The following is a 26343-nucleotide window of genomic DNA, read 5'->3' as shown; positions in this document are numbered from 1 at the left end:
AAGAGATGGGAATACCAGACCACCTGACCTGCCTCCTGAGAAATCGGTATGCAGGTCAAGAAGTAGCAGTTAGAACTGGACATGGAACAACAGACTGGTCCCAAATCAGGAAAGGAGTACGTCAAGGCTGTATATTGTCACCCTGCTTATTTAACTTATATGCAGAGTACATCATGAGAAATGCTGGGCTGGAGGAAGCACAAGCTGGAATCAAGATTGCTGGGAAAAATATCTATAACCTCAGATATACAGATGACACCACATTTATGGCAGAAAGCAAAGAAGAACTAACTAGCCTCTTGATGAAAGTGAAAGTGGAAAGTGAAAATGCTAAGTCACTTCAGTCGTGTCCGACTCTGTGCGACCCCATAGACGGCAGCCCATCAGGTTCCCCCATCCCTGGGATTCTCCAGGCAAGAACACTGGAGTGGGTTGCCATTTCCTTCTCCAATGCATGAAAGTGAAAAGTGAAAGTGAAGTCGCTCAGTCGTGTCTGACTCTTAGCGACCCCATGGACTGCAGCCTACCAGGCTCCTCCATCCATGGGATTTTCCAGGCAAGAGTACTGGAGTGGGGTGCCATTGCCTTCTCTGGAAAGTGAAAAAGTTGGCTTAAAACTCAACATTCAGAAAACTAAGATCATGGCATCCAGTCTCATCACTTCATGGCAAATAGATGGGGAAATAGTGGAAACAGTGGCTGATTTTATTTTTTGGGCTCCAAAATCACTGCAGATGGTGATTGCAGCCATGAAATTAAAAGACGCTTACTCCTTGGAAGGAAAGTTATGACCAACCTAAACAGCATATTAAAAAGCAGAGACATTACTTTGCCAACAAAGGTTCGTCTAGTCAAAGCTATGGTTTTTCCAGTAGTCACCTATGGATGCTAGAGTTGGACTATGAAGAAAGCTGAGCGCTGAAGAATTGATGCTTTTGAACTGTGGTGTTGGAGAAAACTCTTGAGAGTCCCTTGGACTGAAAGGAGACCCAAGTCCCTTCTAAAGGAAATCAGTCCTGAATATTCATTGGAAGGACTGATGCTGAAGCTGAAACTCCAATACTTTGGCCACCTAATGCAAAGAACTGACTCGTTTGAAAAGACTCTGATGCTGGGAAAGATTGAAGGCAGGAGGAGAAGGGAACAATGGAGGATGAGATGGTTGGATGCTCTCACAAACTCAATGGACATGAGTTTGAGTAAGCTCCCGGAGTTGGTGATTGGCAGGGAAGCCTGGTGTGCTGCAGTCCATGGGGTCGCAAAGAGTAGGACACAACTGAGCGACTGAGCTGAACTGAACTGAAAACCATTCATGGCATCTAATATAAACATAAACATTTACTATAAAATATTTCTAATACATTTCAGACGGTTATTGCTGAACTCAAATATTTTCCTTAAATTTTCAAGACGGTAGGCCTTGATTAGATACCATATAGTATATGTCTAATTCTTTTTGTAAGTTACTAATTGATTTGTTTATTCAAACTGAAAGGTTTTATTATTAACAATCTCTTGGATTCTACCTTTAGAAACAGTGTGAGTGTTATAAGTCAGGTTAGTTCTCTAAGCCTTAGTTGGATTGTAAATGGTATTCTGGGCCAAATAATGTCCTAGGCGTCTAACAGCTCTAACATTTCTGTACTTCATTGGCACTTATCAAGAGAGGCCCACTCTGCTTATGTAGCCCATCACGCAGGTTCACAATGGTCATTCAGTTCTATAATGGTTGCAATATCCATGTAAGGAAAATGCCATGATGCTTTAGATAGAACCCTACTATAACATGACTTGATGCTAGGAAAAGTATGTGTGTATGTATTTGTCATTGGTTGAACCAAAGTCTGAAAAATGTTCACATATTAATAAGATAAATGTTCTCTAAAGATTGTTAGCTGATTATGCAGGTGTACCAAAGACTTTTCTTGAATTAATTAATTCTCCTGCCTATATTAGCATATGAAATTTCAACCACACAAATGAAAATTGTTCATGTGTATTTTTCCACATGAGAGATGGAAAGAGATCCTTTATATTGAGGCAGCCATAGCTTTTATCATCAGCATTTTTTTATTGGATTATAATTGCTTTGTGATGTTGTGTTAGTTTCTGCCAGAATATTTTAAAATACATTCTTCAAATGTAAATTATGAATAGTTTGAAAAGTGATGGTTCTTTCTTAAGAAGCAGTTCCTTTGAATTAAAATATTGTGTGCATCGGAATAAAATGGGATTTAAATTGCACACTTGAAGAGATTTCTTGGCAGAGCTTTACAAGTGTGAAACAGTGTGCAATAGCATTAACTCTTATCGTGACGATTCTATAAGATAAGAAGAATCTTCAGGATGCTTTCTTTTTTAAAAAATTAAAAGTTCATCGATGTTGATATTGGCAGTTTCGGTTCAGTCTCCTGTTTTGGGCTTCCCAGGTGGCTCAGTGGTAAAGAATCCGCCTGCCAATGCAGGAGCTGCTGGCGACATGGGTTCAATTCCTGAGTTGGAAAGATCCCCTGGAGGAGGAAATGGCAACCCACTCCAGTATTTTTGTTTGGAAAATTCCGTGGACGGACAAGCCTCGTGGGCTACAGTCTGTGGGACTGCAAAAGAGTTGGACACTACTGAGTGACTAAATTTGCATGCACACCCTATGCTTTGGTCACACCTTAACCTTTCTTGCAATGAAAGTGAGTCCTAGAGGAACACACAGGCAAAGGCAACAGAGCCTGGTTAGATGTGTAATAGTGAGTAGGGAGCAAGAAGACTCTGTGAAGCCCACTGGGCAGGAAATGCCAGGTAACTGCAGCCTTCCTCACTGCCATCCCAAGTTCACATAAGACTGTATTGCTTCTTATCCAAGACAATCCTGATCCCTAGGACAAGACACTTACAACTGCCAGGTGCTTAAGGGCTAATGCCTGTGCCTCTTAAAAAGGGGTGTTTGAAGCTGCAAAACATGTTAAGTGCAATGATGACAAGAAAGTGTAATTTACTGAGGTGTGAATATGTCCCAGGCTCCCTGGATGGCTCAGAGGGAAAAGAATCTGCCCACGGTGCAGGAGACACAGGAGATGCAAGTTCAGTCCCTGGGTCAGAAAGATACCCTGGAGAAGGAAATGGCAACCCACTCCAGTATTCTTACCTAAAAAAATCCCATGGACAGAGGAACCTTGTGGGATATAGTCCGAAGGGTCGAAAAGAGTCAGACACGATTGGGTGATTAAACAGAAATATGCCATAGGCATTATAAAAATCTTAACAAGCTAGAATCTCCAACAGAATGATTCTTTATGGCTTGCACATTAAATTTTTTTATTTTACTTTTTAAATTGTTTTGTTGTTGTTGCACTGCGCAGCATGTGGGATCTTAGTTTTCTGATGAGGAGTCAAACTGAGCTCCCTGCAGTGAAAGCTCAGAATCTTAACCAATGGACCGCCAGGGAAGTCCCCAAAACTTGCACACTTTTGTACCCTTTTGCCCTTCATTGTTTTCCCCCAGAAAACACTCACCAGAGGAAAGAACAACAAAAAAAATGAATTTTTGTTCAAATAATATTAACACTCAATCATCATTAGTGGAAACAACAGCTCTAAAATATCAGCATGATATTAGATAGTCCAAAGGTACTTGCAAATGCAGTGTGAATATCAGACTTTCTCAAAATTTGGAGTCCTAGTGATAACTACATTTATTGTCAATTGAAGTAGATAAAAAATAGCCCCAGAAATCCCCCCTTTGTAGGTCAGTGTTCACTGCTGAGTCTGGTGTAATTATGTAGACCAAATGAGCTACAGCTTGAGCTAATAACACCCTACGGAGTACTAGAGAGCTGTAATTATACAACAACATAATGCATGCTTGGCAAGATCTGCAGTACTGGGGAACCTACTGTCAAAGAGCATCTGGCAGAGTTAAAAGTCCAACTTAGGGGTGAAATTGGTCTAGACTGAACTAATTCATGGCATTGTAGCTCAAGCAGAATAAGTTATATGCCTATTAGACAAACCCTATGATAATGAAAACATCTAGAAATAGTGCAAAGTCATCTAGTCACATGACTTTAAAGCAGAGCATTTCCAAGACTGAACATTTGCTATGTACCATGCACCATGCTGGGTACAGGAGATTTAGAACAAAACAGGAGGAGGGAGAATTCCTGACTGCTAATTGTTCATAGTTAGGACACAGGGAGAACTTGTGTTTTCACAGAGAGATGTACGAAGTATAACGAATTAACAATGTCATTGACAGCCCTGCTGTCTTTAGTGATGACCTACATTAAATCACTACTCTGTTGTTTCATTACGTTTCCTTTGAATCTCATGTTCTTCCTGTAATTTTAATAGAATTACACAGGATAGCCTTCATACAGACGTTTTTGTTATGATTTTCTCCCTCCTTGCTAAGTCATTATATTTTACCTTGAGTCTTGTCTACTGTACAAAGGGCAGCTAGGCTAATCCCATTGTTACAAATTCGTCCTTCCAAATGTCCCATGTAACAGATACAGAGAAGTCTGTTCCCTTTAATACAATTAATCTTAGTGTTTCTTCTGTATGCCTTACCTCTGAAATCCATCTAGCTTACAAAAAGCTTTAGGTAGAAATCTATTTGGTGGTATTTAAAGTACATATACTTGTATATTGCCAAATGCCATACTTTTATTCTGATAGAAATTACTCAAGTGATTTCTTGGACTTTTTAGGTGGCAAAGAAATTTTCATTCCAATTGATTTAATCATTTTCAGGAACTTGTTTCTAAAGACATGTAGATTTCTTGTGAATAGTTTGGGAAATTTCCAGCTTCTACAGCCATGTGTTTGCATGGAAACCTTGTCTAACATTTCTACACTGGACCATAATTTTATTTTGTGCATATTGTTCAGTTCAGGGAGTGGTGTGTATGTTTTGATGCAACTAATCTCTTGAAGCTCTTATTAAGCAACAAACTTGGATCATCAGGTAAAAGTGATCACTTTTGACTTAGCCACTTTTGATAGGTCATCATTTAGGAAACTATTCAAGAGATTTTTTTTTCCTCTTCTAATTCATGCACTTAAATGTTCTCACTGTGAGTATTAGACTGTTAAGAGGTTATTAAGTATGACTATTCAAAGGAAACCCCAGAATATTGATTACTGCGCTGCTTGCTGAGATAAAGCAGTACAAGTGGTTCTACCCTTCTGTAACATAACACATTCGTGAAAGTCATAATTATATGACTAAAAGGACTGAGCATATGAATTAGGAAGCCAACAATAATTGTAGATATTTATTAGGCAGAATTGAATAAGCTGACTGTTGAAATGCAAAGCAGATTTGCCTGTGCCCTTAAACTAGACCAGCCAATTATTATAGTGTGATCCACAAGCATTCTCTTCACCGTTCCTTTTGCTACTGGGAGCTCACTGGATTATTGACTTTTCCCTATCTACTTCAGAGAAAGTACACAATTTATTTTTTATCCTTTTTTCCTTTCTTCCTTCCTCCCTTCCACCTTTCCTTCCCCTTGTTTTTTTCTTTTCTTCAGATAAGAATCCCAACTGAATCAACAGAAAGGTTTAGAACTAATAAGAGAATTCAGCAAAAATGCCAGATACAACAAGATCCACTCACAAAAATCAATAGTATTCTTCAGCATCAGCAATTGTCAGCTAAAAATAGAACAGAGTCTGTGATGTCATTCATAACAGTGATCAACACTATAAACTGAATTTAACCAAATAAACAATGTACAAGATCTTCATGGAGAAATGTTTCAAGGGTACAAAAGCCTAAATAAGTGGAGTACTATATCATGCTCATGGAAAGGATAGCAACAATGTAAGGATGTCAGTTCTCTAAAATTAGTCAGTAAATTCAACCTCAATTAAAATTTTAGTATGACTTTAAAAAGTGAATTCAACATACTTATTCTAACATGTATAAGATGACTAAATATATTATGAATAATTAAAGCAATTTTGAAAAAGGGCAATGAAAGGGGTGACCTCAGAGAAAGAACTGATAAAGTTTTAATAGATTAGGGAAGTGTCATTTTAGGGAAAAAAATAATGCTGGATTCTTAGCCTATACCAGCATTTCTCAACCAGTGTTTTCATTACTGTCCTCCGAATAAAACTTTTTAGGTATATTTTCCCCCTGATTTTCCTCCATTACCAATAAAATTTTAATATCATGGATATAGAATATATCTGTTTATGATCCTTGAAGGGCTATGCATGTGCATGTGTGGTAAGTCACTTCAGTTGTGCACAACTCTTTGCGACACTATGGACCATAGCCTTCCAGGATCCTTTGTCCATGGGATTCTCCAGGCAAGGATACTGGAATGGGTTGCCACTCCAGGAAGATCCTCCTTCAGGGATCTTCTCGACCCAGGGATCAAACCTGTGTTTCGTTTGTCTCCTGCATTGATAGGCGAGTTCTTTACTACTAGCGCTACCTGTGAAGGGGTAGAAACAATTACAATATCTAAGTTTTTTTTTTTTTTTTTTACCCTCTAAGAACAAACTTCACTTTCTTGGGAGTGCCATTATCCCCATTAAGAATGCATGTTTATGCCATATACAAGGGGGAAATCCAGTTGGATTAAAGTATTAAATGGAAAATATAAAAAGCTAATGGAAAAGGAAAAAGAAACATGTATATTATTTTTCTTGCTTTGGAGTGTGGAAGAACTTCTTAAACCAACATTCAAAAACACAAACTCTAAGATAAAAAATAAATGGATGAAAAAGACATTAAATTTAAGAACTTCTCTTTATCAAAAAATATAATAGGTGAAGTTCATATACAGGCCACAGATTGGAAATGATATCTGAAACAAGTAGAGGAATAGCCAAGATGCTGGAGTAAGAAGACACTGAGCTCCCCTCCTCCCATGGGCAAACAAAAAACTACAACTCTTTACAGAGCAACTATTGATTACAATTACAGAGGTTCTTCCCAAAGAGTGAGGGATCTTAGCCCCACACTGGGCTCCCCATTCTGGAGGTCCTGCACCAGGCAGATGAGCTCCCAGAACGTTTGGATTTGAAGGTCAATGGGGCTTCATTTGGGAGAACCAAAGGGCTATTGGCTAGGACTTTCCACTACAATCAGATAAGTAAAAGAAATAAAAGGAATTTACATTGCAAAGGAAGCAGTTAAACTGTCACTGTTTGCAGATGACATGATACTATACATAGAAAATCTTAAAGAAACCAACCACCAAAATGTACCAGAACTCATCAATGAATTTGGTAAACTTGCAGAATACAAAAGTAATATACAGAAATCTGTCGTGTTTCTATATATTAACGATGAACTACCGAAAGAGAAATTAAGAAAACAATCTCATTTACAACTGCACCAAAAAGAATAAAATATTTAGAAATAAATCTAACTGAGGAGATAAAGAGCTGTTCTCAGAAAACTACAAGGTATTGATGAAAGAAGTTGAAAGGGCACAAACAGAAGGAAAGATGTACTGTGCTCATGGATTGGAAAAATTAATATTTTTAAAATGACCACTCAAGGCAATCTACAAATTCAGTGCAATCCCTATTAAATATCAATGATATTTTTCAAACACAAATGACCCTGAATAACCAAAACAATCTTGAGAAAGGAAAACAAAATGGAGTATCACATTCCCTGATTTCAAACTTACCTCAAAGCTACAGTAATCAAACCAGTATGGATCCAGCACAAAAACAGACACATATGTCAGTAGAGCAGCACAGAGAGCCCAGAAATGAATCCACTCTTATATGGGCAATTAATCTACAACAGAAGAAGCAAGAATATACAATGGGGAAAATACAACCTCCTCAATGAATCATGTTGGGAAAACTGGAGAGCTACATGCAAAAGACTCAAACTGGCCTACTTTCTTAGACCACGCACAAAGAGAAGCCAAGAATGATTTAAAGACTTAAATGTAAGACCTGAAACCACAAAACTTAGAGAAGAAAACATAGGCAGTAAACTCTTTGACATCTATCTGAGTAATTGTTTTTGATACGTCTCAGGCAAGGGAGACAAAAGCAAAATAAACAAATGGGACTACACCAAACTAAAAAGCTTTCATAGAGTGAAGTGAACTATCAACAAGGCAAGAAGGCCACATACTGAATGGCTGAAGGATGTGTTCTGCCTGGATAGTGGGATGGGCCCCTAAAAAGGGAATAAGGGTGGGAATCGAGGATGAAGGAAGGAAATTAAACAAAACTAAGAGAGGGCCCTTGCTAAGAAATTGATGATGGGAACCTCCCATGAGTATCTCAACTTTCTCCACCGTAAATCCAAAATCCCAAACCCAGTATAGATTGTACCACATTCCAGCAAACAACCTGAAATGGTCTGAGACACGTGAACCCTAATTCCAACCAAGTTGTGACCAGCCTTGCCTGAGCCTAAATTCCAATCTAAATTCTGAGTTCTGTATTATTTCACAAAGTCACAGACATATCTTAGGATATGCATTGCTTATATATTCTAATGGGTCCTACAATGGCAAGAGAAATGAAGGTGGACTCAAGGATGAAGAAGAAAAATAAAGCAAAACCAAAGGAGAGGGAACCCTTGCCCAGACTGAAGATGGCAGTATGCCATGAGTAAATGAATTCTCTTTACCTTAGGTTCAAAACCAAAAAATATAGATTTGATCATATTCCAGCAAATGACTTGTAGTGGTCTGAGGCTTGTGAACTCTGATTTCAACTGCAACTTAAATTGTTTTCATTCTTTTTTTTTAAATCCTTGAGCTCTGTTGTGTATTTCCTATGTCACCACTTCCCTTAGAACTAGTTATTTTGACTTTCTGTTCTCTCCGAAGGACTTTCTATCAAACTTGTCCCTTATTTTCAAAAATGTCTTATTATCTCAGAATAGGATCATCCTAGTTTTTCAGGGCCTGACAGCCAGCCCTGATTCAGCGGACTTGGCTAGCACTGTGGCCAGGCTGTCCAGGACCTCCAGGCAGTACCACTCCATGTACAGAAAGCGTCTTGGGTAAGCAGGCGTCTCAGCACTCATCAGGGGTACCAAAGTCTCTCCTGGATGTTGTGAGCAACTCACTGGCCAAGACAGTGGTGGTGGTAGGTGGCGGGCAGCAGCTCTAATGTGGGAGATGGAGGGTGAAGGAGCTGGGGGAGAAGGATAAACAGAGAGGAGAGAAGGAGGTGAGTATGAAAGAACCCAAAGTTTGCTTCTCATCACAGTTTATCAGATTCAGCCTTCAATATGTTAATTTCAGAGTACCTGTGTGTTGGGGGTAGGAAGGAGCCACACTTGAGTGGCCTCAGGGCATCAGGACAGGAAATAGAGAATCTGGCTAGCTCTCTTGGAGTTAAGATATCCATCCAAGTGGTAGGTGTGTGGGCTGTAGAATGTTGAGAGGGAAGGTTCTTCCCTCACTTCACAACTACAAACAAAGGAAAAGATTTAAAATACTAGAAATGTATAGTTTATACAAGAGATCCTGCCAATTTCACATACCAGCTACTGACAATGTGGTTATTTATTGTTTGATTTTAAACTTGTTCCTATCATTCTGTGCCAAGAGCTGCAAGATCTGATCAATAAAAGGAGGAATAAATATTTTTATGTATACCACACAACAACAAAGTGGTATCCTCATATGCTCAAAGATTTGCATAATACAGAAATTTATTTCTCTCTCACATAATAGTTCAGGCACGAGCAGTTCAGGGATATTATAATGACCGTACTGTCAGGTCCCAGCTTTCTTTTAGTTGGTTTTTCTACCATATCTAGATAGTGAGCTTTAAGAGAGATGGTTCATAATCATCACCATATCTCTGATCCAAGCAGCAAGACACAGGATATGGAGGAAAGAAGATTCTCTCCTTCCCTTTCCTGGCACAAATTGGGAATGACATCCAACACTTAGCTCATGTCCCATTGGCCAAAACTTTATCACATGATCACACACCTAGCTGCAAGGGAATCTGGGAAATGTAGTTTTTATGGGGTTGATCTAGGCCAACCTAAGATTTTTCTTACTCTCAAAGTAAAGAAAAACACATGTTTAGTGACAACTTCCAGTCTTAGCCATGGTAGAATATTCATAAAAAGTTCGACCTGAGATTTTCTTTTGTCAAGGGGAAGGCAATGACAAGAGCTTACTCTTTCAGTGATAAAAGCCAGGTAATGCTGGTGGTAAAGAATCTGCCTGCCAATGCAGGGGATGCAGGAGATGTGGGTTTGATCCCTGGGTCAGGAAGATCCCCTTGAGAAGGAAATGGCAACCCACTCCAGTATCCTTGCCAGGAGAATCCCACGGATGGAGGAGCCTGGCAGGCTACAGTTTATAGGGTCGCAAAGAATTGGACATGACTGAGTGACAGGGCGCACACACACACACTCACTCACACACACATGAAGAACTCAGTTCATATAATACAAATATCTGACATGATCCCTGTCCTTGAGGAACTTAGAGCCTCACTCAGGGACATTAGAATACGCATCAATCATTTCAATCTAAAATAAAATTTTAAATTAAGTATACCCAAAGTGCCATGGGTAGACAGGCATGGAGAATTTATCCAGAAATGAGCTCTTTGAAAGATGCCCACGCTGAATGCCAAGGATGAACCAAGTCTCAAAGGAATAAACATATAAAGAGCTATAGAAATTAAATGTTACAAGAAATTTTCAACAAGAATTGTTTGTAAACGAATAACTGCAGTCCGCTTTCTTCAATGGAGTGATAAACTCACCAGTAGTCCTGTTATGCTCTGTGCCATGTTCAACCTCCCGAGGCTGCAGCACATTCCGGTTTTGCTGCTCCTGGTATCACAGCCTTTCAGGAGCTGAACTGGCTAACATGGGTCTCCTCTGCCTTTTACAATAGGAACAGTTGAGTGTGTGTTGGCTCGGCTACTCAACAAGTAAAACCTCAGGCAGGACAAGAATTGACTGCCGCCCTGGTTTCACTGGCGACCACTCTCGCCTGCTAATCAGGATCTCAGTGTTCTGAGATCTATAAGGGTCCTCCCTGGCCCAGGTACTGATGAAGGTGCTCAGGTGTCTCTCCCACATGTTCCTCAAAACAAGGCTGGTCAGTCAACTAAAGTAAAGGTCATCTTGTTTCCACCCTCTTACCCCAACCCTTCTCCACCAAGCATGTCCACATCCTTCCCTAGACAGAACTGATCTGCAAGACGCTGTGGTCACTTCTGTTGCCTGGGCCTGCTGGGCATTCCAGTCAGGGAAGGCCTGGCTGTGCCAGCGTGTGGAATTTTGTCTTTCTTCTTTTAAGAGCCTCCAACACAGTGCTGTTGTCTCGCCGGGTTTTCGTGAACAAGCCATTTTCACTGAGATATTCTCTGTGCCAGTCACCCCCACCCGCTGTGTGGAGTGTGAGTCCGCGGGGCCTGGGGGATCTGCTAGCAAAGGCACCACGTCGTACTCACCACATGTCCTTGCCCTCCCACCACTCTGATGTCTATTCCCTTTCCTCGGGGAGTGTTTCTCTCCAGAGGAGTCCGTCACGTCTGCAGATTCCTGCAGCCCCGCCCCTAAGGTTCACCTGAGGAGCGCTGAGAGCTCTGAGTCCCACTGGGCTTCAAGAGTGGGACAGCTTCCAGCAGCATGGTAAGGACGGATGAGGCCCGTGTTATACTACACGCCTCACTTCCGGACACTACCCCTGAGCCACAACTCCTCCCCACAACCCAGCTGTTAATAAAAGTCTCATTAGAAACCCCGAGCCCATCTGCTTGCTGTTTGAGCAGGAACAGTCACCGAGAAGAGGAACTCTTCTCAGGGCAATATGATTTAAGAACTGCTTCCTGATGGGTTCTCCCTTTTCCATAATATGGTTGCCTTCCCCATAGACAGCCCCTTTGCCATCCCAATCATTCTAATTGTGTGTGTGTGTGGTCTGTGTGGTGTGTAAAAGTGATTTGGAAAGAGAGAAACATGTAATATATACACAGCTTGTGGAGGCCAACTAAGGGAAATAGAAAGTGTCTCCTGTATCGGGTGAGAAGAAAAAAGGAAGCAAAGATCATACCCGTGAATGGGCGTGTCCAGGCCCAATAAGAAAACAAAGAGCCGGCCTAGAGGAGCCCTGGAAGGCTAGGGAGGCAAGAAATAAGCATATTTCAAACTCCTTTTTTCTAAAACACTAATGGGCCTTTTGGGTGAGTGGCACTGACTTAGTCAGCTCTCCACTTCGATGACTACCTGTTGTCCTTGTAGCCAAAGCTGTAGGTATCTGGCTCTTGACAACAGCCTGCCCTTCTATATTTGGTGCTAATCGGAACAATGTAGAAATTAGAGTAATCTGCATTGGTTTAACAGTATGAATTCATAACTTTCACTGGTGGCGTAATTCATGCTGGCAAAGAAAAATTACTTGACTCACTTGGGTGATTTGAAAAGTGAGTTATCCAGAAAGCATAAGCGCTAACTCCCAAGGGGGGCCCATTAGCATTGTGCCAAATGGCAACAGTTGCCAGAAGTAAATTGCAAACAGTGACTTTGCAATCAGCTGTGAGCTCTCAGAGCCCAGCATCTGTGGGCATTTAAACAGGAGCACTTCTGCCACATATTCTTTCCAAGGAGATATTCCAGGATTTATTTAGCCAGTCAGGACAAGCACCCTTAGCTATAAAAGAAGTAAATAATGATTTAAACAGTTTGTCTTATTGCTGGTGAGAAAAAAAGCATTGTATTAGTGAATTCAGCATCTGGAGCTGAATACATGATTCCCTTCACGCAAGAGTGTTGACTAAAAATGATGCAAAACTTGAGAGTTGCAAGTTAAGTTTTCTTTGGGACAAAATGATGGCTGCAGCCTGGGAGACAGCACCTCAGAAAGCTCTGGGAGACTGCTCCAAAGAGGCACTGGGGGAGGTGAATATATAAGATTTTGGTGAAGGGGGAGTTCAATGCAATCAAGCACTCATTTTACAAAAGGTTTTCTGCTAGAGACAAGGATCTGATGCCATCATGAAGACATACAGTGCTTTTCTAAATATGAAGAGATGCAAAGATTGAGATCATGAAATCAGTTCTTGAAAACATCTATCTAAAGACCTATCCCACCAGATTCCCTGGGGCTCAGAGTGCCTCACTCCACCCTGATCTCCCTCAGGGGGTGCTGAAGGTCAACAGCTGCAGCAGAACAGGGGTCACTCTCCGCAGAGGCAGATGGCAAATGCCCTTGTTGGTGGTGGCAGTCAGTCCCTGGCAAATGCTCTTGTGTGTGTGCTAAGTAGATTTAGTCATGACTCTTTGCGACCATATGGACTGTAGCTTGCCAGACTCCTCTGCCCGTGGGATTCTCCAAGCAAGAATCCTGGAGTGGGTTGCCATGCCCTCCTCCAGGGGATCTTCCTGACCCAGGGATTGAACCCGTATCTCTTGTGTCTCTTGCATTGTCAGGCATGTTCTTTACCACCAGCACCACCTGGGAAGCCCGGCAAATGCTCTTGGCGAGTGCCAGTTTGTAGTTGGCAAAAGAATAAAAGCAAATTTACCTGTTTTGAAGCTTTGCTTCCCCACCTCCCTCCCTCACCCCTGAGGATTAAGAAGGACTGTACAGGATGCTTTACCAGAATCTGAATCTTTTAAATCAGCACAAGAGATAATGGTCTCTGACTTTCATCAATGATCTATATTCCTCAAATAGAATTAGAATGGCTTCCCGTATAGAAAAATGGTGACAGGACGCAAATGTTATTATCTGGGTATTGGATTCAGTGATACCAAGGGCATTCCTCTGCCGACAAAGGTTCCTCCTTCCCAGGTTAGTGTTTCATCCTTTTACTAACATAAATGTAATTAAACAATGCCTTTGAAGCACTGTTGGGTTTTTTGGTGGGTTTGACACCTTAGTCTTTTTCTTGATTTGTTTAAGCCAGTGACCATTTCTTTCATAGTATCATTTCTTTCACAGACACTTTCCTTTTGTACCCATTAGTAAGCAGAGACTGAGCTTCTCTGGTGGCTCAGTGGTAAAGAACATGCTTGCCAAGGTAGGAGACACGGGTTCCACCCCTGTGTCGACTCCCTTGGACTCTTTTTTCCCCTTATGTTGACACGGCTTCTTTCAACACTTTTTCATCACAGTGTAGAAAGTGACTTTGGGCCTCCTAAGCACAGGTGAAAACACATCCCTTTGGTAGGATGTGCTCGGGAGACACAACTGCAGCGCTCACTGCACACTCTGCTGCCTTCTGCCTCTTCCTGCCACTCCCCCAGGCAAGTCAACGCAGAGTCTATCACCCATCCTTGTCTTCGTGTTGATTTTGTGACTGGAGAGCTGGTATAATTCACTCTGATTCGAGTTTGGCTTTGTTTGGAAAACATAATTTTTCCCCAAAGCGCTTGAGCTATTTTGAATTGCTGTAGTGGGGAGGGACAAAAAGTGCTCCAGAAGAGATTACTAATTAATGTGCATGCTGTGGACAAAATTATACCTGGATCTGCAGAACATCTGACTTCATGTTCAGCTGCTAATGGATTTCTGATATTCCTTTCACTGTGACTGCTCTTGAGTCCTAATCATCATACTTGAAATCCGCTTCTTTCATTCTTCTCCTTATCTGTGTTGATTCACCTAAGTGAACAGGCTATATTCCCCCCAGAGTCCTCTTTATGCTCCCTTTCAGAGGTTTCTCAGTTCCCGTCAAAGAGCTTGGATTCCAGTCATTCATACTTCCTGTGGGCCTTTCTTGGCCCTGCTGCTGCTGCTGCTGCTGCTAAGTCGCTTCAGTCGTGTCCGACTCTGTGCAACCCCACAGACAGCAGCCCATCAGGCTTCCCCGTCCCTGGGATTCTCCAGGCAAGAACACTGGAGTGGGTTGCCATTTCCTTCTCCTTGTTGGCCCTAGAAACTGAGTTTCCCTACCGGTCTTCTTTCTCCCTCTCCATTCTTTCCTGATTCCTTTTTCCTTTTGGTCTCTGCTGCTGTCCTCTATCTCTGGGAGTTGTAGGATGTTGCTGCTTCCACGGTCTCTTGTTCCTGCACCTTCACTTGCCTCCAGTTGCACAAGTGAGACCTGGGTAGCATTCTTCTAGCTGAGTGGGACTTCATAGCCAGCGCAGGCAGTGAGGCTCTAGAGTGCTTGGACCTGAAGACTGTAATTCCTATATGTATATGTATGTGTGTGTGTGTACATATATATATGTACATATACATATATAATGTTGGGAGACCCGGGTTCAGTCCCTGGATCTGGAAGATCCCCTGGAGGAGGGCATGGCAACCCACTCCAGTATTCTTGAGAATCCCCATGGATAGAGGTGCCTGGCGGCTACAGTCGTGGGGTCACAAAGAGTCGGACACGACTGAGCAACTGAGCACAGCACAGCGTATGTATACACATTTTTGTTTTGCTGCACTTGTTGCACATATGCTCGTAGTTCCCTGACCAGGGATGGAACCTGCATAAAAGGAGTCTTAACCACTGGACTGCAAGCAAAGTCTAGCCCTGTGATTCTGAATCTCATAAGAAATGATAAGGAGTCCAAGCTGTGCTCCCCCAAACCAGATCCAATATTTTTGTCAGGAAAAAAAAAAAATCCTTCCATCTCTTTAGCTTTCTTGGGCAAAGTATAATTTTCAAAAATTTAAAAATTCATTTTCCATACATAGAATAGACATGTGTCAAAGATTTATTCAAATCATTAACAAAAGAATCACTAAGATGGTAATGCTGATTTAAAGAGCATTTGAGTAAATGAGTATTTAAAAACATTAGAAAAAAAGAATTTTGGAATAAGATTTGTTAGAATAGATACAAAACTGGTTAATAGCCTGCTGCTGCTGCTGCTGCTGCTAAGTCGCTTCAGTCGTGTCTGACTCTGTGCGACCCCAGAGACGGCAGGCCACCAGGCTCCGCCGTCCCTGGGATTCTCCAGGCAAGAACACTGGAGTGGGTTGCCATTTCCTTCTTCAATGCATGAAAGTGAAAAGTGAAAGTGAAGTCGCTTAGTCGTGTCTGACTCTTTGCGACCCCATGAACTGCAGCCTACCAGGCTCCTCCATCCATGGGATTCTTCAGGCAAGAGTACTGGAGTGGGGTGCCATTGCCTTGTCCAGGTTAATAGCCTACAAGGCAATAAACCATAAATGTGAGATAATCCTTCCTTTAGATGGAAATCATTTACATCTCTCCTAGAGGGGAAAAAAAGTGCTACAGGTTTAGATGCAATTTCCCAGAATCTGGGATTTTAATCAATACTAGATGGTGAATCAAAAGTTTATTCCCTTAGAGGCTTAAATAATCCTTGGGTGGCCTGTTATAGGTTAGCAATGAAAAGACATGCTGCCTTTCCTTTGCCTTATTTCTAAGTTTTGGATTTTTTTTTTTTCTATTAATGCCTCATTTAAAAAATTTTAAAGTAGCCCAGGTGCAGGGATTAAGCATCCTAGGCTATGTAACTCAACTGCAGATGATAACTAATTTCTCGACATATCTGCTCTAAGGCTGTGACCTACTTCATAAGAATATAACCTACTTCATAAGAATGCTGGTCGTGGTTAAGGTATCTTTCCAAGTATAGAGGAGCAGTGCCAGAATGACACAGACGTGATCCCACTGGCATATCAACATTTTCCCTTTAAATCTTGTTGGAAAGGAGACACTTTTGGAGATTGTACTCAGCTGGAACAAATGTCACCACTGAGCCTGGCCCCAAGTAAAGATGAGAGCATTTGTTGAGTTTGGAGAAGTTGGGAGGGGCTGGATCACCTAGGTCCTTAATCGCCATAGTAGGGTGTTTGGATTTTGTTCGAAGTGCAGCTGGAAACCGAGGAAAGGTCTGAGGCAGGAGGAGGAGAGTGTAGTTAAGTCTTGAGTTTTTAAAGGCTCGTTTGTGTGGTTTTCCTTACGTTCTGCAGCTTGTTCATTCATAGAATCCCAAATGCAGCCCAGTGTCTTGTATGCAAAGGATTACATTAGATTGCTTCAGCTGGGAGACTGAGTAAGTTGAAGGATAAGGTTAAACTGTAGGTTCAAACGCCATGGAGGTCAGCTATCTTGGGGGCTGTTTCAGGGTCACAGATGGCTACTTTGTAATCACGACAGTTGTAGTAACACCATGTATTTGTTTTGCAAATGCCTTTTACCAGAGTGAAGTCTGGATAATTCTGTTTATAATCCAGTATAAATCTGTCGTCACTGCTAGAGATTAATTGCAAAGAAATATGCACTGTGGTTCATCAGTAACATCACTGTTACATAAAAGAAGATAACATATGTTTAGGGAATTTTACTGCTAGTAAGTATGAAGCTTAAAAGATGATTATATTGAGGACTATCAATGGAATATTCTGTTTATATAAAGCAGACCAATCTGTTTGTTTTTTTTTTGAAAGGAACACTTCCAGGAAATAACTACTCCTCCAGGAAAGTGTGAGCATAGAGGTTTGGTTAAAAACATGACCCTGGAGCCAAAAACACACCTGACTTTTACTCCCAACATCGCCACTCGTTAACTGTGCTCTCTTGGGTGAGGTATTTCCTCAATTCTGATTTTTGGAAAATAATACCCATGTCTGTAGCTGTTGTGAGGATCGAATGAAATTCTGTCTTTCCTTGAGTCTTCTCAGCATCGAAACTCTTTCTGTCACAGATGTTCCTGCTTATGAGTTTGGGGCGGGACAAAGATGGGCCCTATAAGTGACGGAAGTGCTCAGAACTTGGTACCCTGGATTTCCTTGCAGCAAGAACATAAGCATCAACCTTGGGCTTCCTCACTCAGCTGTATTTCAGGTTTGGTGCCAGAGCGAACGGCATGGGTGGGAAGGGGCTGGGAGATCTCTCTAGAGGCACCACAGCAGTGGCCGTGGTTGCAGAGGTGGCACCAAGTCAGGGTTTTGATCTGGCAGTGGCTGTGTGGGCACACCGGCTGCAGGAAACCTGGCTCCAGCGTGGAAGTGGTGTCAGTGCCAACCGAACCATCCAGTGCTTTGGCACAGTGACCGCAGTTCCTCATCAGCCCACTTCTGTGGTATGACTCCTAGAAATTTATCCAAAAACCCGATTCTCCAAGTTTTCAGGCAATTCTATGAGCAACTAATAATGCTTGATTAAACTCTTTTGTAGTGTAATCCATCCAGAGTTAGCTCCAATTCCTGGCTACCTAGAACTGTGACTGATTTACATTCTACACCTATCCCCACAGTATGGTGACTAGCAGAGAGTACACAGCAGACAGGGCTGTTCGTAGCAGTCAGGGGCTTCCCTGGTGGCTCAGGTAGTAAAGAATCTGTGTGTAATGTGGAGACCTGGCTTCAATCCCTGTGTCAGGAAGATCCCCCGAATGGCAACCTGCTCCAGGATTCTCGCCTGGAGAATTCCATGGACAGAGGAGCCTGGCGGGCTACAGTTAATGGGGTCACAAAGAGTTGGACACGACTGAGTAACTAACAGTTTCACTTTCTCATCAGCAGTGTGCTATGTTATAATGAAGTTTTAGTGATTTTGCTCTACATTTAAGAGCTGTATTTAATATTGCCTTTATTGGTATATCTTTTTGAGATGGTCTATATTCTGAATTACATCTTGAATCTAACACTCTTTACTAGACTATAAGCTTCTTGAAGGCAGAGATTGTCTTGTTCAGAACTGGATTATTTTCTGGCACAGTGCTTAACACAGGCGAACTCTTAGTAAATATTTGTGGAGGAGGTACCTCATGAGCTTATCAATAAAACAGAGGTACCATCGCAGAGTTCTCAGGATACTCATCTCAGGGTACTGATGCTGAAGCTGAAACTCCAATACTTCGGCCACCTGATGCGAAGAGCTGACTCATTGGAAAAGACCCTGATGCTGGGAAAGATTGAAGGCAGGAGGAGAAGGGGATGACAGAGGATGAGAGGGTTGGATGGCATCTCTGACTCAGTGGACTTGATTTTGAGCAAACTCCGGGAGATGGTGAAGGACAGAGAGGCCTGGTGTGCTGCAGTTCATGGGGCTACAAAGAGTTGAACACAACTGAGCCACTGAACAACAACGATCTCAGGGATTGGACAGATCTCTAGGTGGCATTATCTCAGTGAGACTGTTTAATCTAGGATTGGTTCTCAACTCTAGGAACTCAAAATTGCACTTAGCTGAAATTGATTATGCTCTTGGATGTAGACTCAAACTAAACAAACTAATAAGAGACTGATGTATAAACCATATTTATTTCCACTAAGAAACAGAACTGAAATTCTGCTCACGTATTCATTTAATGCATTTTAAGCATTCACTGTGTGTCAGGTATTGCTCTATCTTTGTATAAACAGTGAATAAAACAGACAAGAGGGCTTCCCTGGTGGTCTAGTGGTTAAGAATCTGCCTGCCAATGCAGGGGACCCAGGTTCAATCCCTGGTCTGTGAGGATCCCACATGCTGTGGAGCAGCTAAGCCTGGGAACCACACCTGTTGACACCCAAGCACCCTAGAGCCTGTGCTCTGCAACAAGAGAAGCCATAGCCATTTGAGGCCCGTGACCACAGCTAGAGAGGAGCCCCTGCTCGCTGGAACTAGAGAACGTTCTCAAGCAGCAACCAAGACCCAGCACAGATAAAAACAAATAAAATTTCTTAAAACAAAACAAAACAAAACAAAACAAAACAATGCCATTCTCCCATATCATTCCACCCTCGCCCTCTCCCACAGAGTCCAAAAGACTGTTCAATGCATCTGTGTCTCTTTTGCTGTCTTACATACAGAGTTATCGTTACCTTCTTTCTAAATTCCATATATATGCATTAGTATACTGTATTGGTGTTTTTCTTTCTGGCTTACTTCACTCTGTATAATAGGCTCCAGTTTTATCCACCTTATTAGAACTAATTCAAATGTATTCTTTTTAATGACTGAGTAATACTCCATTGTGTATATGTACCACAGCTTTCTTATCCATTCATCTGCTGATGGACAGCTAAGTTGCTTTCATGTCCTGACTATTATAAACAGTGTTGCGATACAAATCGCCAGTCCAGGTTTGGTGCTTCATGAGACAGGGTGCTTGGGGCTGATGCACTGGGATGACCCAGAGGGATGGGATGAGGAGGGAGGTGGGGTTCAGGATGGGGAACACATGTACACTCATGGCGGATTCAAGTCAATGTATGGCAATATATATACATTTACATATATACTTTACAATATACAATATTGTAAAGTAAAATAAATTAAATTAAAAAAAACAGACAAGATTATTACTATCATGCAATTTGCACAATTATGTCCACAAATAAATACATAGTTGTGGATACTGGTAACTGTTATAAAGAAAAACATAGGCTAAAAGGACGAAAATTGTTAGGAAGGAGTGTATGCTGTTTTAAACTGGATAAAGGGAAGGAGTCCCTCAGGATGGGACATTTCAACAGAAACCTAAATGAGGTGGGGGGAGAAAATACCAGAAATAGGAGGTATTATATTTAAAGACTCTGAGACAGAGATAATCTTGGGAGTGTGTTAGGCAGCCTCTGAGATGGTTCTCAATGATCTCCAGCTAGCGGTATTCACAGCTTTATGAAATTCCCTGGGCTGAATGTGTAACTAGATTCTAACAAGCAGAATGTCACAGAGGCGATGGAACATCACTGCCAGTATTAGACTGCAAGGAACAGCGGTTTTTCCTGGCTCTTGTTGTCTCACTATGCAGAAAAGAATGAATATGGGAGGCCTAAGCCCAGGGACGGGGGAGCCTGGTGGGCTGCTGTCTATGGGGTCGCACAGAGTTGGACACGACCGAAGTGACTTAGCAGCAGCAGCAGCAGCAAGACAACTATCCCTGGAAAGGCCAGCTTGTGAGACTGGCCCTTGGCTGGCATCTGGGCACTTGGCTGGGGCACAGTTCCCCCCGAGGATGTAAATCTTTCCTTAATTGATAAGGGGTGCTCCCTATACCTAGACTGTTTTTGTAAATAAAATGCTTATGCTGAACCGCTGCCTTCCTCCTGGGAGACTGGGATTTTAGTAGACACAGAGAAGGAAATGGCAGCCCACTCCAGTATTCTTGCCTGGAAAATCCCATGGACGGCGGAGCCTGGTAGGCTACCGTCCATGGGGTCGCAAAGAGTTGGACATGACTGAGCGACTTCACTTTGACTTTCACTTTCAAGCAGAAGGTGCTTGTGTGACCAGGCCCGTAAAATCTCTGGGTGCTGGATCTTTAGTGGGCTTCTCCAGAAGCAGAAACGTTGCACACACACCCTGCTGTACGGTCTTTGCTGAGAGAAGAGGGGAGCCGTGGGGTCCCCCGTGAGAGGGTGAGCGCATCAGGCAGCCTGCGTATGGGCTCCCCAGGCTCTGTGCCTTTTCCCCTTGTGACCTGGCTGTGCGTCCTCAGAAGCTTGGCATCAGTGCAACCACAGGCACGCCTCATTTCATTGCACTTTGTCTCATTGTGCTTCACTCTACTGCACTCTGCACATAGTGCAGGTTTTAAAAACCAATTGAAGGTTTGTAGCCAACCCGTGTCAAGCGAGTCCGCTGGTGCCTTTCTCCCAATAGCACTTGCTCGCCTCGTGTCCCCGTGTCACAGTTTGGTAATCTTGCAACGTTTCAAAACTTTTCATTATTACTATGTTTGTTATGGTGATCTGGGATCAGAGGTCTTTGATGTTACTGTTGTAATTGTTTTGGGGATGCCAAAAACCATGCCCACGTAAGATGGCAAATTTAACCAATAAATGCTGTGTATATTCAGACTGCTCCACCAGCCGCTGTTCCTCCATCTCTCTCCCCGTCTGCAGGCCTCCCTATTCCATGAGACACAACAGTATTGAAATGAGGCCAATAATGACTCCACAACAGCCTCTAAATGTTCAAGTGAAAGGAAGTGGTGTACACATCTCTTCACTTTAAATCAAAAGCTAGAAATGATTAAACTTAGTCAGGAAGGCACGGTCAAAGCCAAGAAGGGCTGAAAGCTAGGCTTCTTGCACCAAACAGTTGGGCGAGTTGTGAATGCAAAGGAAAAGTTCCTGAAAGAAGTTAAAACTGCTGCTCCAGTGAACTTACAAATGATAAGAAAACGGAACAGTCTTATTGCTGATATGAAGAAAGCTTTAGTGGTCTGGATAAAAACAGTCCAAAGAGCCACAACATCCCCTTAAGCCAAAGCCTACTTCAGAGTAAGGTCCTAACTCTCTTCAGTTCCGTGAAGGCTGAGAGGGGTGAGGAAGCTACAAAAGAAAAGCCTGAAGCCAGTAGAGGTTGATTCTTGAGGTTTGAGGAAAGACACCGTCTCGTAACACAGAAGTACAAGGCAAAGCAAGTGCTTATGTAGAAGCTGCAGCAAGTCCTCCAGAAGATCGAGCTAAGATCATTCATGAAGGTGGTTATACTAAACAATATATTTAAATGTGGACAAAACAGTCTTATACCAGAGGATGATGCCATCTAGGTTCTCATAGGTAGAGAGAAGTCAGTGACTAACACCCCAGCATCAAAGGACAGACTGAGGCTCATGCAGCCAGAGACTTCAAATTGAAGCCAGTGCTCATTTCAGTTCAGTTCAGTCCCTCAGTCGTGTCTGACTCTTTGCCACCCCATGAATCGCAGCACACCAGGCCTCCCTGTCCATCACCAAGTCCCGGAGTTCACTCAAACTCACGTCCATCAGGTCGGTGATGCCATCCAGCCATCTCATGCTCTGTCGTCCCCTTCTCCTCCTGCCCCCAATCCCTCCCAGCATCAGAGTCTTTTCCAATGAGTCAACTCTTGGCATGAGGTGGCCAAAGTATTGGGGTTTCAGCTTTAGCATCAGTCCTTCCAATGAACACCCAGGATTGATCTCCTTTAGGATGGACTGGTTGGACCTCCTTGCAGTCCAAGGGACTCTCAAGAGTCTTCTCCAACACCATAGTTCAAAAGCATCAATTCTTTGGCACTCAACTTTCTTTATAGTGCAACTCTCACATCCATACACGACTACTGGAAAAACCATAGCCTTGACTAGATGGACCTTTGTTAGCAAAGTAATGTCTCTGCTTTTTAATATGCTATCTAGGTTGGTCATAACTTTCTTTCCAAGGAATAAGCGTCTTTTAATTTCCTGGCAGCAATCACCATCTGCAGTGATTTTGGAGCCCCCCAAAATAAAGTCTGACATTGTTTCCACTGTTTCTCCATCTATTTCCCATGAAGTGATGGGACCAGATATGCCAGCAAATTGGGAAAACTCAGCAGGGGCCACAGGACTGGAAAAGGTCAGTTTTCATTCCAATCCCAAAGAAAGGCAATGCCAAAGAATGCTCAAACTACTGCACAATTGCTCTCATCTCACACACTAGTAAAGTAATGCTCAAAATTCTCCAAGCCAGGCTTCAGCAATACATGAACCGTGAGATCAAATTGCCAACATCCACTGGATCATTGAAAAAACAAGAGAGTTCCAGAAAAACATCTATTTCTGCTTTCTTGACTATGCCAAAGCCTTTGAAACTGTGGAAAATTCTGAAAGAGATGGGAATACCAGACCACCTGACCTGCCTCTTGAGAAACCTATATGCAGGTTAGAACTGGACATGGAACAACAGACTGGTTCCAAATAGGAAAAGGAGTACGTCAAGGCTGTATATTGTCACCCTGCTTCTTTAACTTATATGCAGAGTACATCATGAGAAACGCTGGACTGGAAGAAACACAAGCTGGAATCAAGATTGCAGGGAGAAATATCAAAAACCTCAGATATGCAGATGACACCACCCTTATGGCAGAAAGTGAAGAGGAACTAAAAAGCCTCTTGATGAAAGTGAAAGAGGAGAGTGAAAAAGTTGGCTTAAAGCTCAACATTCAGAAAGTGCTCATTTACCATTCCCCATATCCTAGGGCCCCTAAGAATTATGCTAAGAGCACTGTGCTTGTGCTCTGTAAAGGCAACAACAAAGCTGGATGATAGCATCTGTTTACAACATGATTTACTGAATACTTTAAGTCTACCCTTGAGACCTAGTGCTCAAAAAAAAAAAAGATTCCTTTCAAAATATTATTGCTTATTGACAATGCACACAAGAGCTCCAAAGGAGATAGTGAGATTACTGTTGAAAGTGAAAGTGAAAGTCTCTCAATTGTTTCTGACTGTTTGTGACCCCATGGACTATACAGTCCATGGAATTCTCCAGGCCAGAGTACTGGAGTAAGTAGCCTTTGCCTTCTCCAGGGGATCTTCCCAACCCAAGGATCTCCCACATTGCAGGTGGATTCTTTACCCTCTGAGCCACCAGGGAACCCCAGACTACAGTATAGTGTAAACATAACTTTTATATGCACTGGGAAACCAAAAGATCAGTGTGACTCACTTGATTGTGATATACACTTAATTGTGGTGAACCAAGTCCACAGCATCTCTGAAGTATGCCTGTAGATGGTGAGTCTCATGAGTGCTTTGAGCTTATCCCTGAATGTGGTGGTGGTCTTGCGGATCCCCAGCACCCTCACATCAATGAAGAAAGCTGCCACAAGCTGTCCTATGGAGTGGTCCTTGTGACAAGGAGCTGAGGGAGGCCCCTGGCCTATAGCCAGCGAGGAAGAGCTGAGACTTTTGGTCCTGCAGCCTGTAAGAAACAGAGGTCCACACGAGTGAGCCTGGAGCAAACCCTCCCTGAGCTGAGCCTTCATTTCCTTGTCCAGGGGATCTTCCTGACCCAGGGGTCGAACTGGCAGCTCCTGCATTGCAGACGAATTCTTTACTGCTGAGCCACAGGGAAGCATATGAGTCGAGCCTTCAGATGAAGATCCTGTCATGGCCAACATCTTGACTGCAGCCTTGTGAAAGACCTTGAACCAGAGGCACAACCTAAGCTGTATTTGGGTTCCTGGCCTACTGAAACTGTCAGATAATAAATGTTCGTTGGGAATCCCCGGGTGGTCCAGTGGTTAGGACTTGGTGCTTTCAACGCTGGGTCCCGGGTTCAATCCTTGGTTGGGGAACTAAGAGTCTGCAGGCTGTGCAGAACAGCCACAAAATAAGAAAATTTGCTGTTTTTAGCCTTCAGGTTTTGGGGCTTCCCTGGTGGATCAGACAGTAAAGAATCTTCCAGCAATGCAGGAAACCCAGGTTCAATCCCTGGGTTGGGAAGATTCCCTGGAAAAAGGAATGGCTACCCACTTCAGTATTCTTGCCTGGACAATTCCATGGACAGAGGAGCTTGGTGGGCTATAGTCCGTGGGGTTGCAAAGAGTCATACACAACTGAGCAACTACATACATGCACATGCATGCGTGCAACAGATAACTAGTACATCCAGTATGGCTGGAATACACGGAGCGGGGCGAGTGTGGTAGGTGATGGCCTCAGAGAAGTAGGGAGGCCTTGGATCACCCAGGGCACTCTGGTCCATGGTGAGGATTTAGGATTTTATTCCATTAGAGGATTTGGAGCAGGGAAATCGGATCAGCACATTGTGTCCTGCCTGCCAGTGCTTTCCCACCTTGGCTGCATTTTGGAATCACCAAGGTGCTTTTTAGAAAAACCTATGCTGAGCCCCTAAAGGAGATCAGTCCTGGGTGTTCACTGGAAGGACTGATGTTGAAGCTGAAGCTCCAGTACTTTGGCCACCTGATGCGAAGAGCTGACTCATCTGAAAAGACCCTGATGCTGGGAAAGATTGAGGGCAAGAGGAGAAGGGGACGACAGAGGATAAGATGGCTGGATGGAATCACTGACTCAATGGACATGGGTTTGGGTGGACTCAGGAGTTGGTGATGGACAGGGAGGCCTGGTGTGCTGCGGATTCATGGGGTTGCAAAGAATTGGACATACTGAGTGACTGGACTGAACTGAACTGATGCTGAGCCCCACCCTCAGAGATTCTGGTTCAGTGGGCCTCACGAGAGGCTCCAGTATCATTATTTTTAAAAGCTCTGGAGGTAATTCTGATGGACAGCTTGTGCTGAGAACCAGGTATGCTTTAGGGCAGCAAACCTATGTGGGAAGCCAGAGAGGATCACTTGCTAAGTAGGGAGTCAGAACAAAGGAGTGAGTTGCACATTTTTTTTTTTAAGTCTTTATTGAATTTGTTACAATATTGCTTCTGTTGTTTATGTTCTGGTTTTTTGGCCAGGAGGCACATGGGATTTAGCTTCCTGACCAGGGATGGAACCTGTACACCCTGCATTGCAAGGGGAAGTCTTCACAGCTGGCTTCCAGGGAATTCTCACCTATTTCTAATGTCTAATTATTGATCCATATTAGGCAGAGCTGGTATGTCTAGAATAACACTCTCTCTTCTGCTCAGTGCTGGAGAAGCGGCCACAATTGCTCAGCCCTTGAATTGTCCCTTCCTATGAGAGCTGTCAGCCATCTGTTCTGTTCACACGAAGCACATTATGGATTAGGCTTCAGGTTCAAAGAGACCAATTCAA

General features: G+C 42.8%; 1 protein-coding gene across 10 annotated transcripts in view; it reads right to left on the bottom strand.

The window, feature by feature from the left end:
• LOC129656632 (uncharacterized) overlaps window positions 1-26343 on the bottom strand; it is a 165175-nt gene that overhangs the window by 80255 nt on the left and 58577 nt on the right. Inside the window, exons 1-4 of one of the 10 annotated variants that reach the window (XR_008716470.1) lie at window positions 11541-12564; window positions 10729-10846; window positions 9245-9407; window positions 8994-9129 (exon numbers count right to left, since the gene is read on the bottom strand). The exons of 4 other annotated variants lie outside the window; for them this stretch is intronic. Coding sequence is in view for 1 of the 6 variants with exons in the window: in XM_055587376.1 (XP_055443351.1) it covers window positions 8891-9129 (239 nt within the window). In the remaining 5 variants the exon portion in view is untranslated. Of the gene's footprint in view, window positions 1-5125; window positions 9130-9244; window positions 9408-10728; window positions 11195-11540; window positions 12565-26343 lie in introns of those variants that run through there. 5 more of the 10 variants (XR_008716465.1, XR_008716475.1, XR_008716481.1 and 2 more) reach the window with 5 other exon arrangements.

The sequence above is a fragment of the Bubalus kerabau genome, chromosome 1 (genome assembly GCF_029407905.1).
Source record: "Bubalus kerabau isolate K-KA32 ecotype Philippines breed swamp buffalo chromosome 1, PCC_UOA_SB_1v2, whole genome shotgun sequence".
NCBI classification, from domain to species: domain Eukaryota; kingdom Metazoa; phylum Chordata; class Mammalia; order Artiodactyla; family Bovidae; genus Bubalus; species Bubalus kerabau.
Note: the sequence above shows the minus strand (reverse complement) of the source record. Positions and strands in the feature narration are given on the sequence as shown.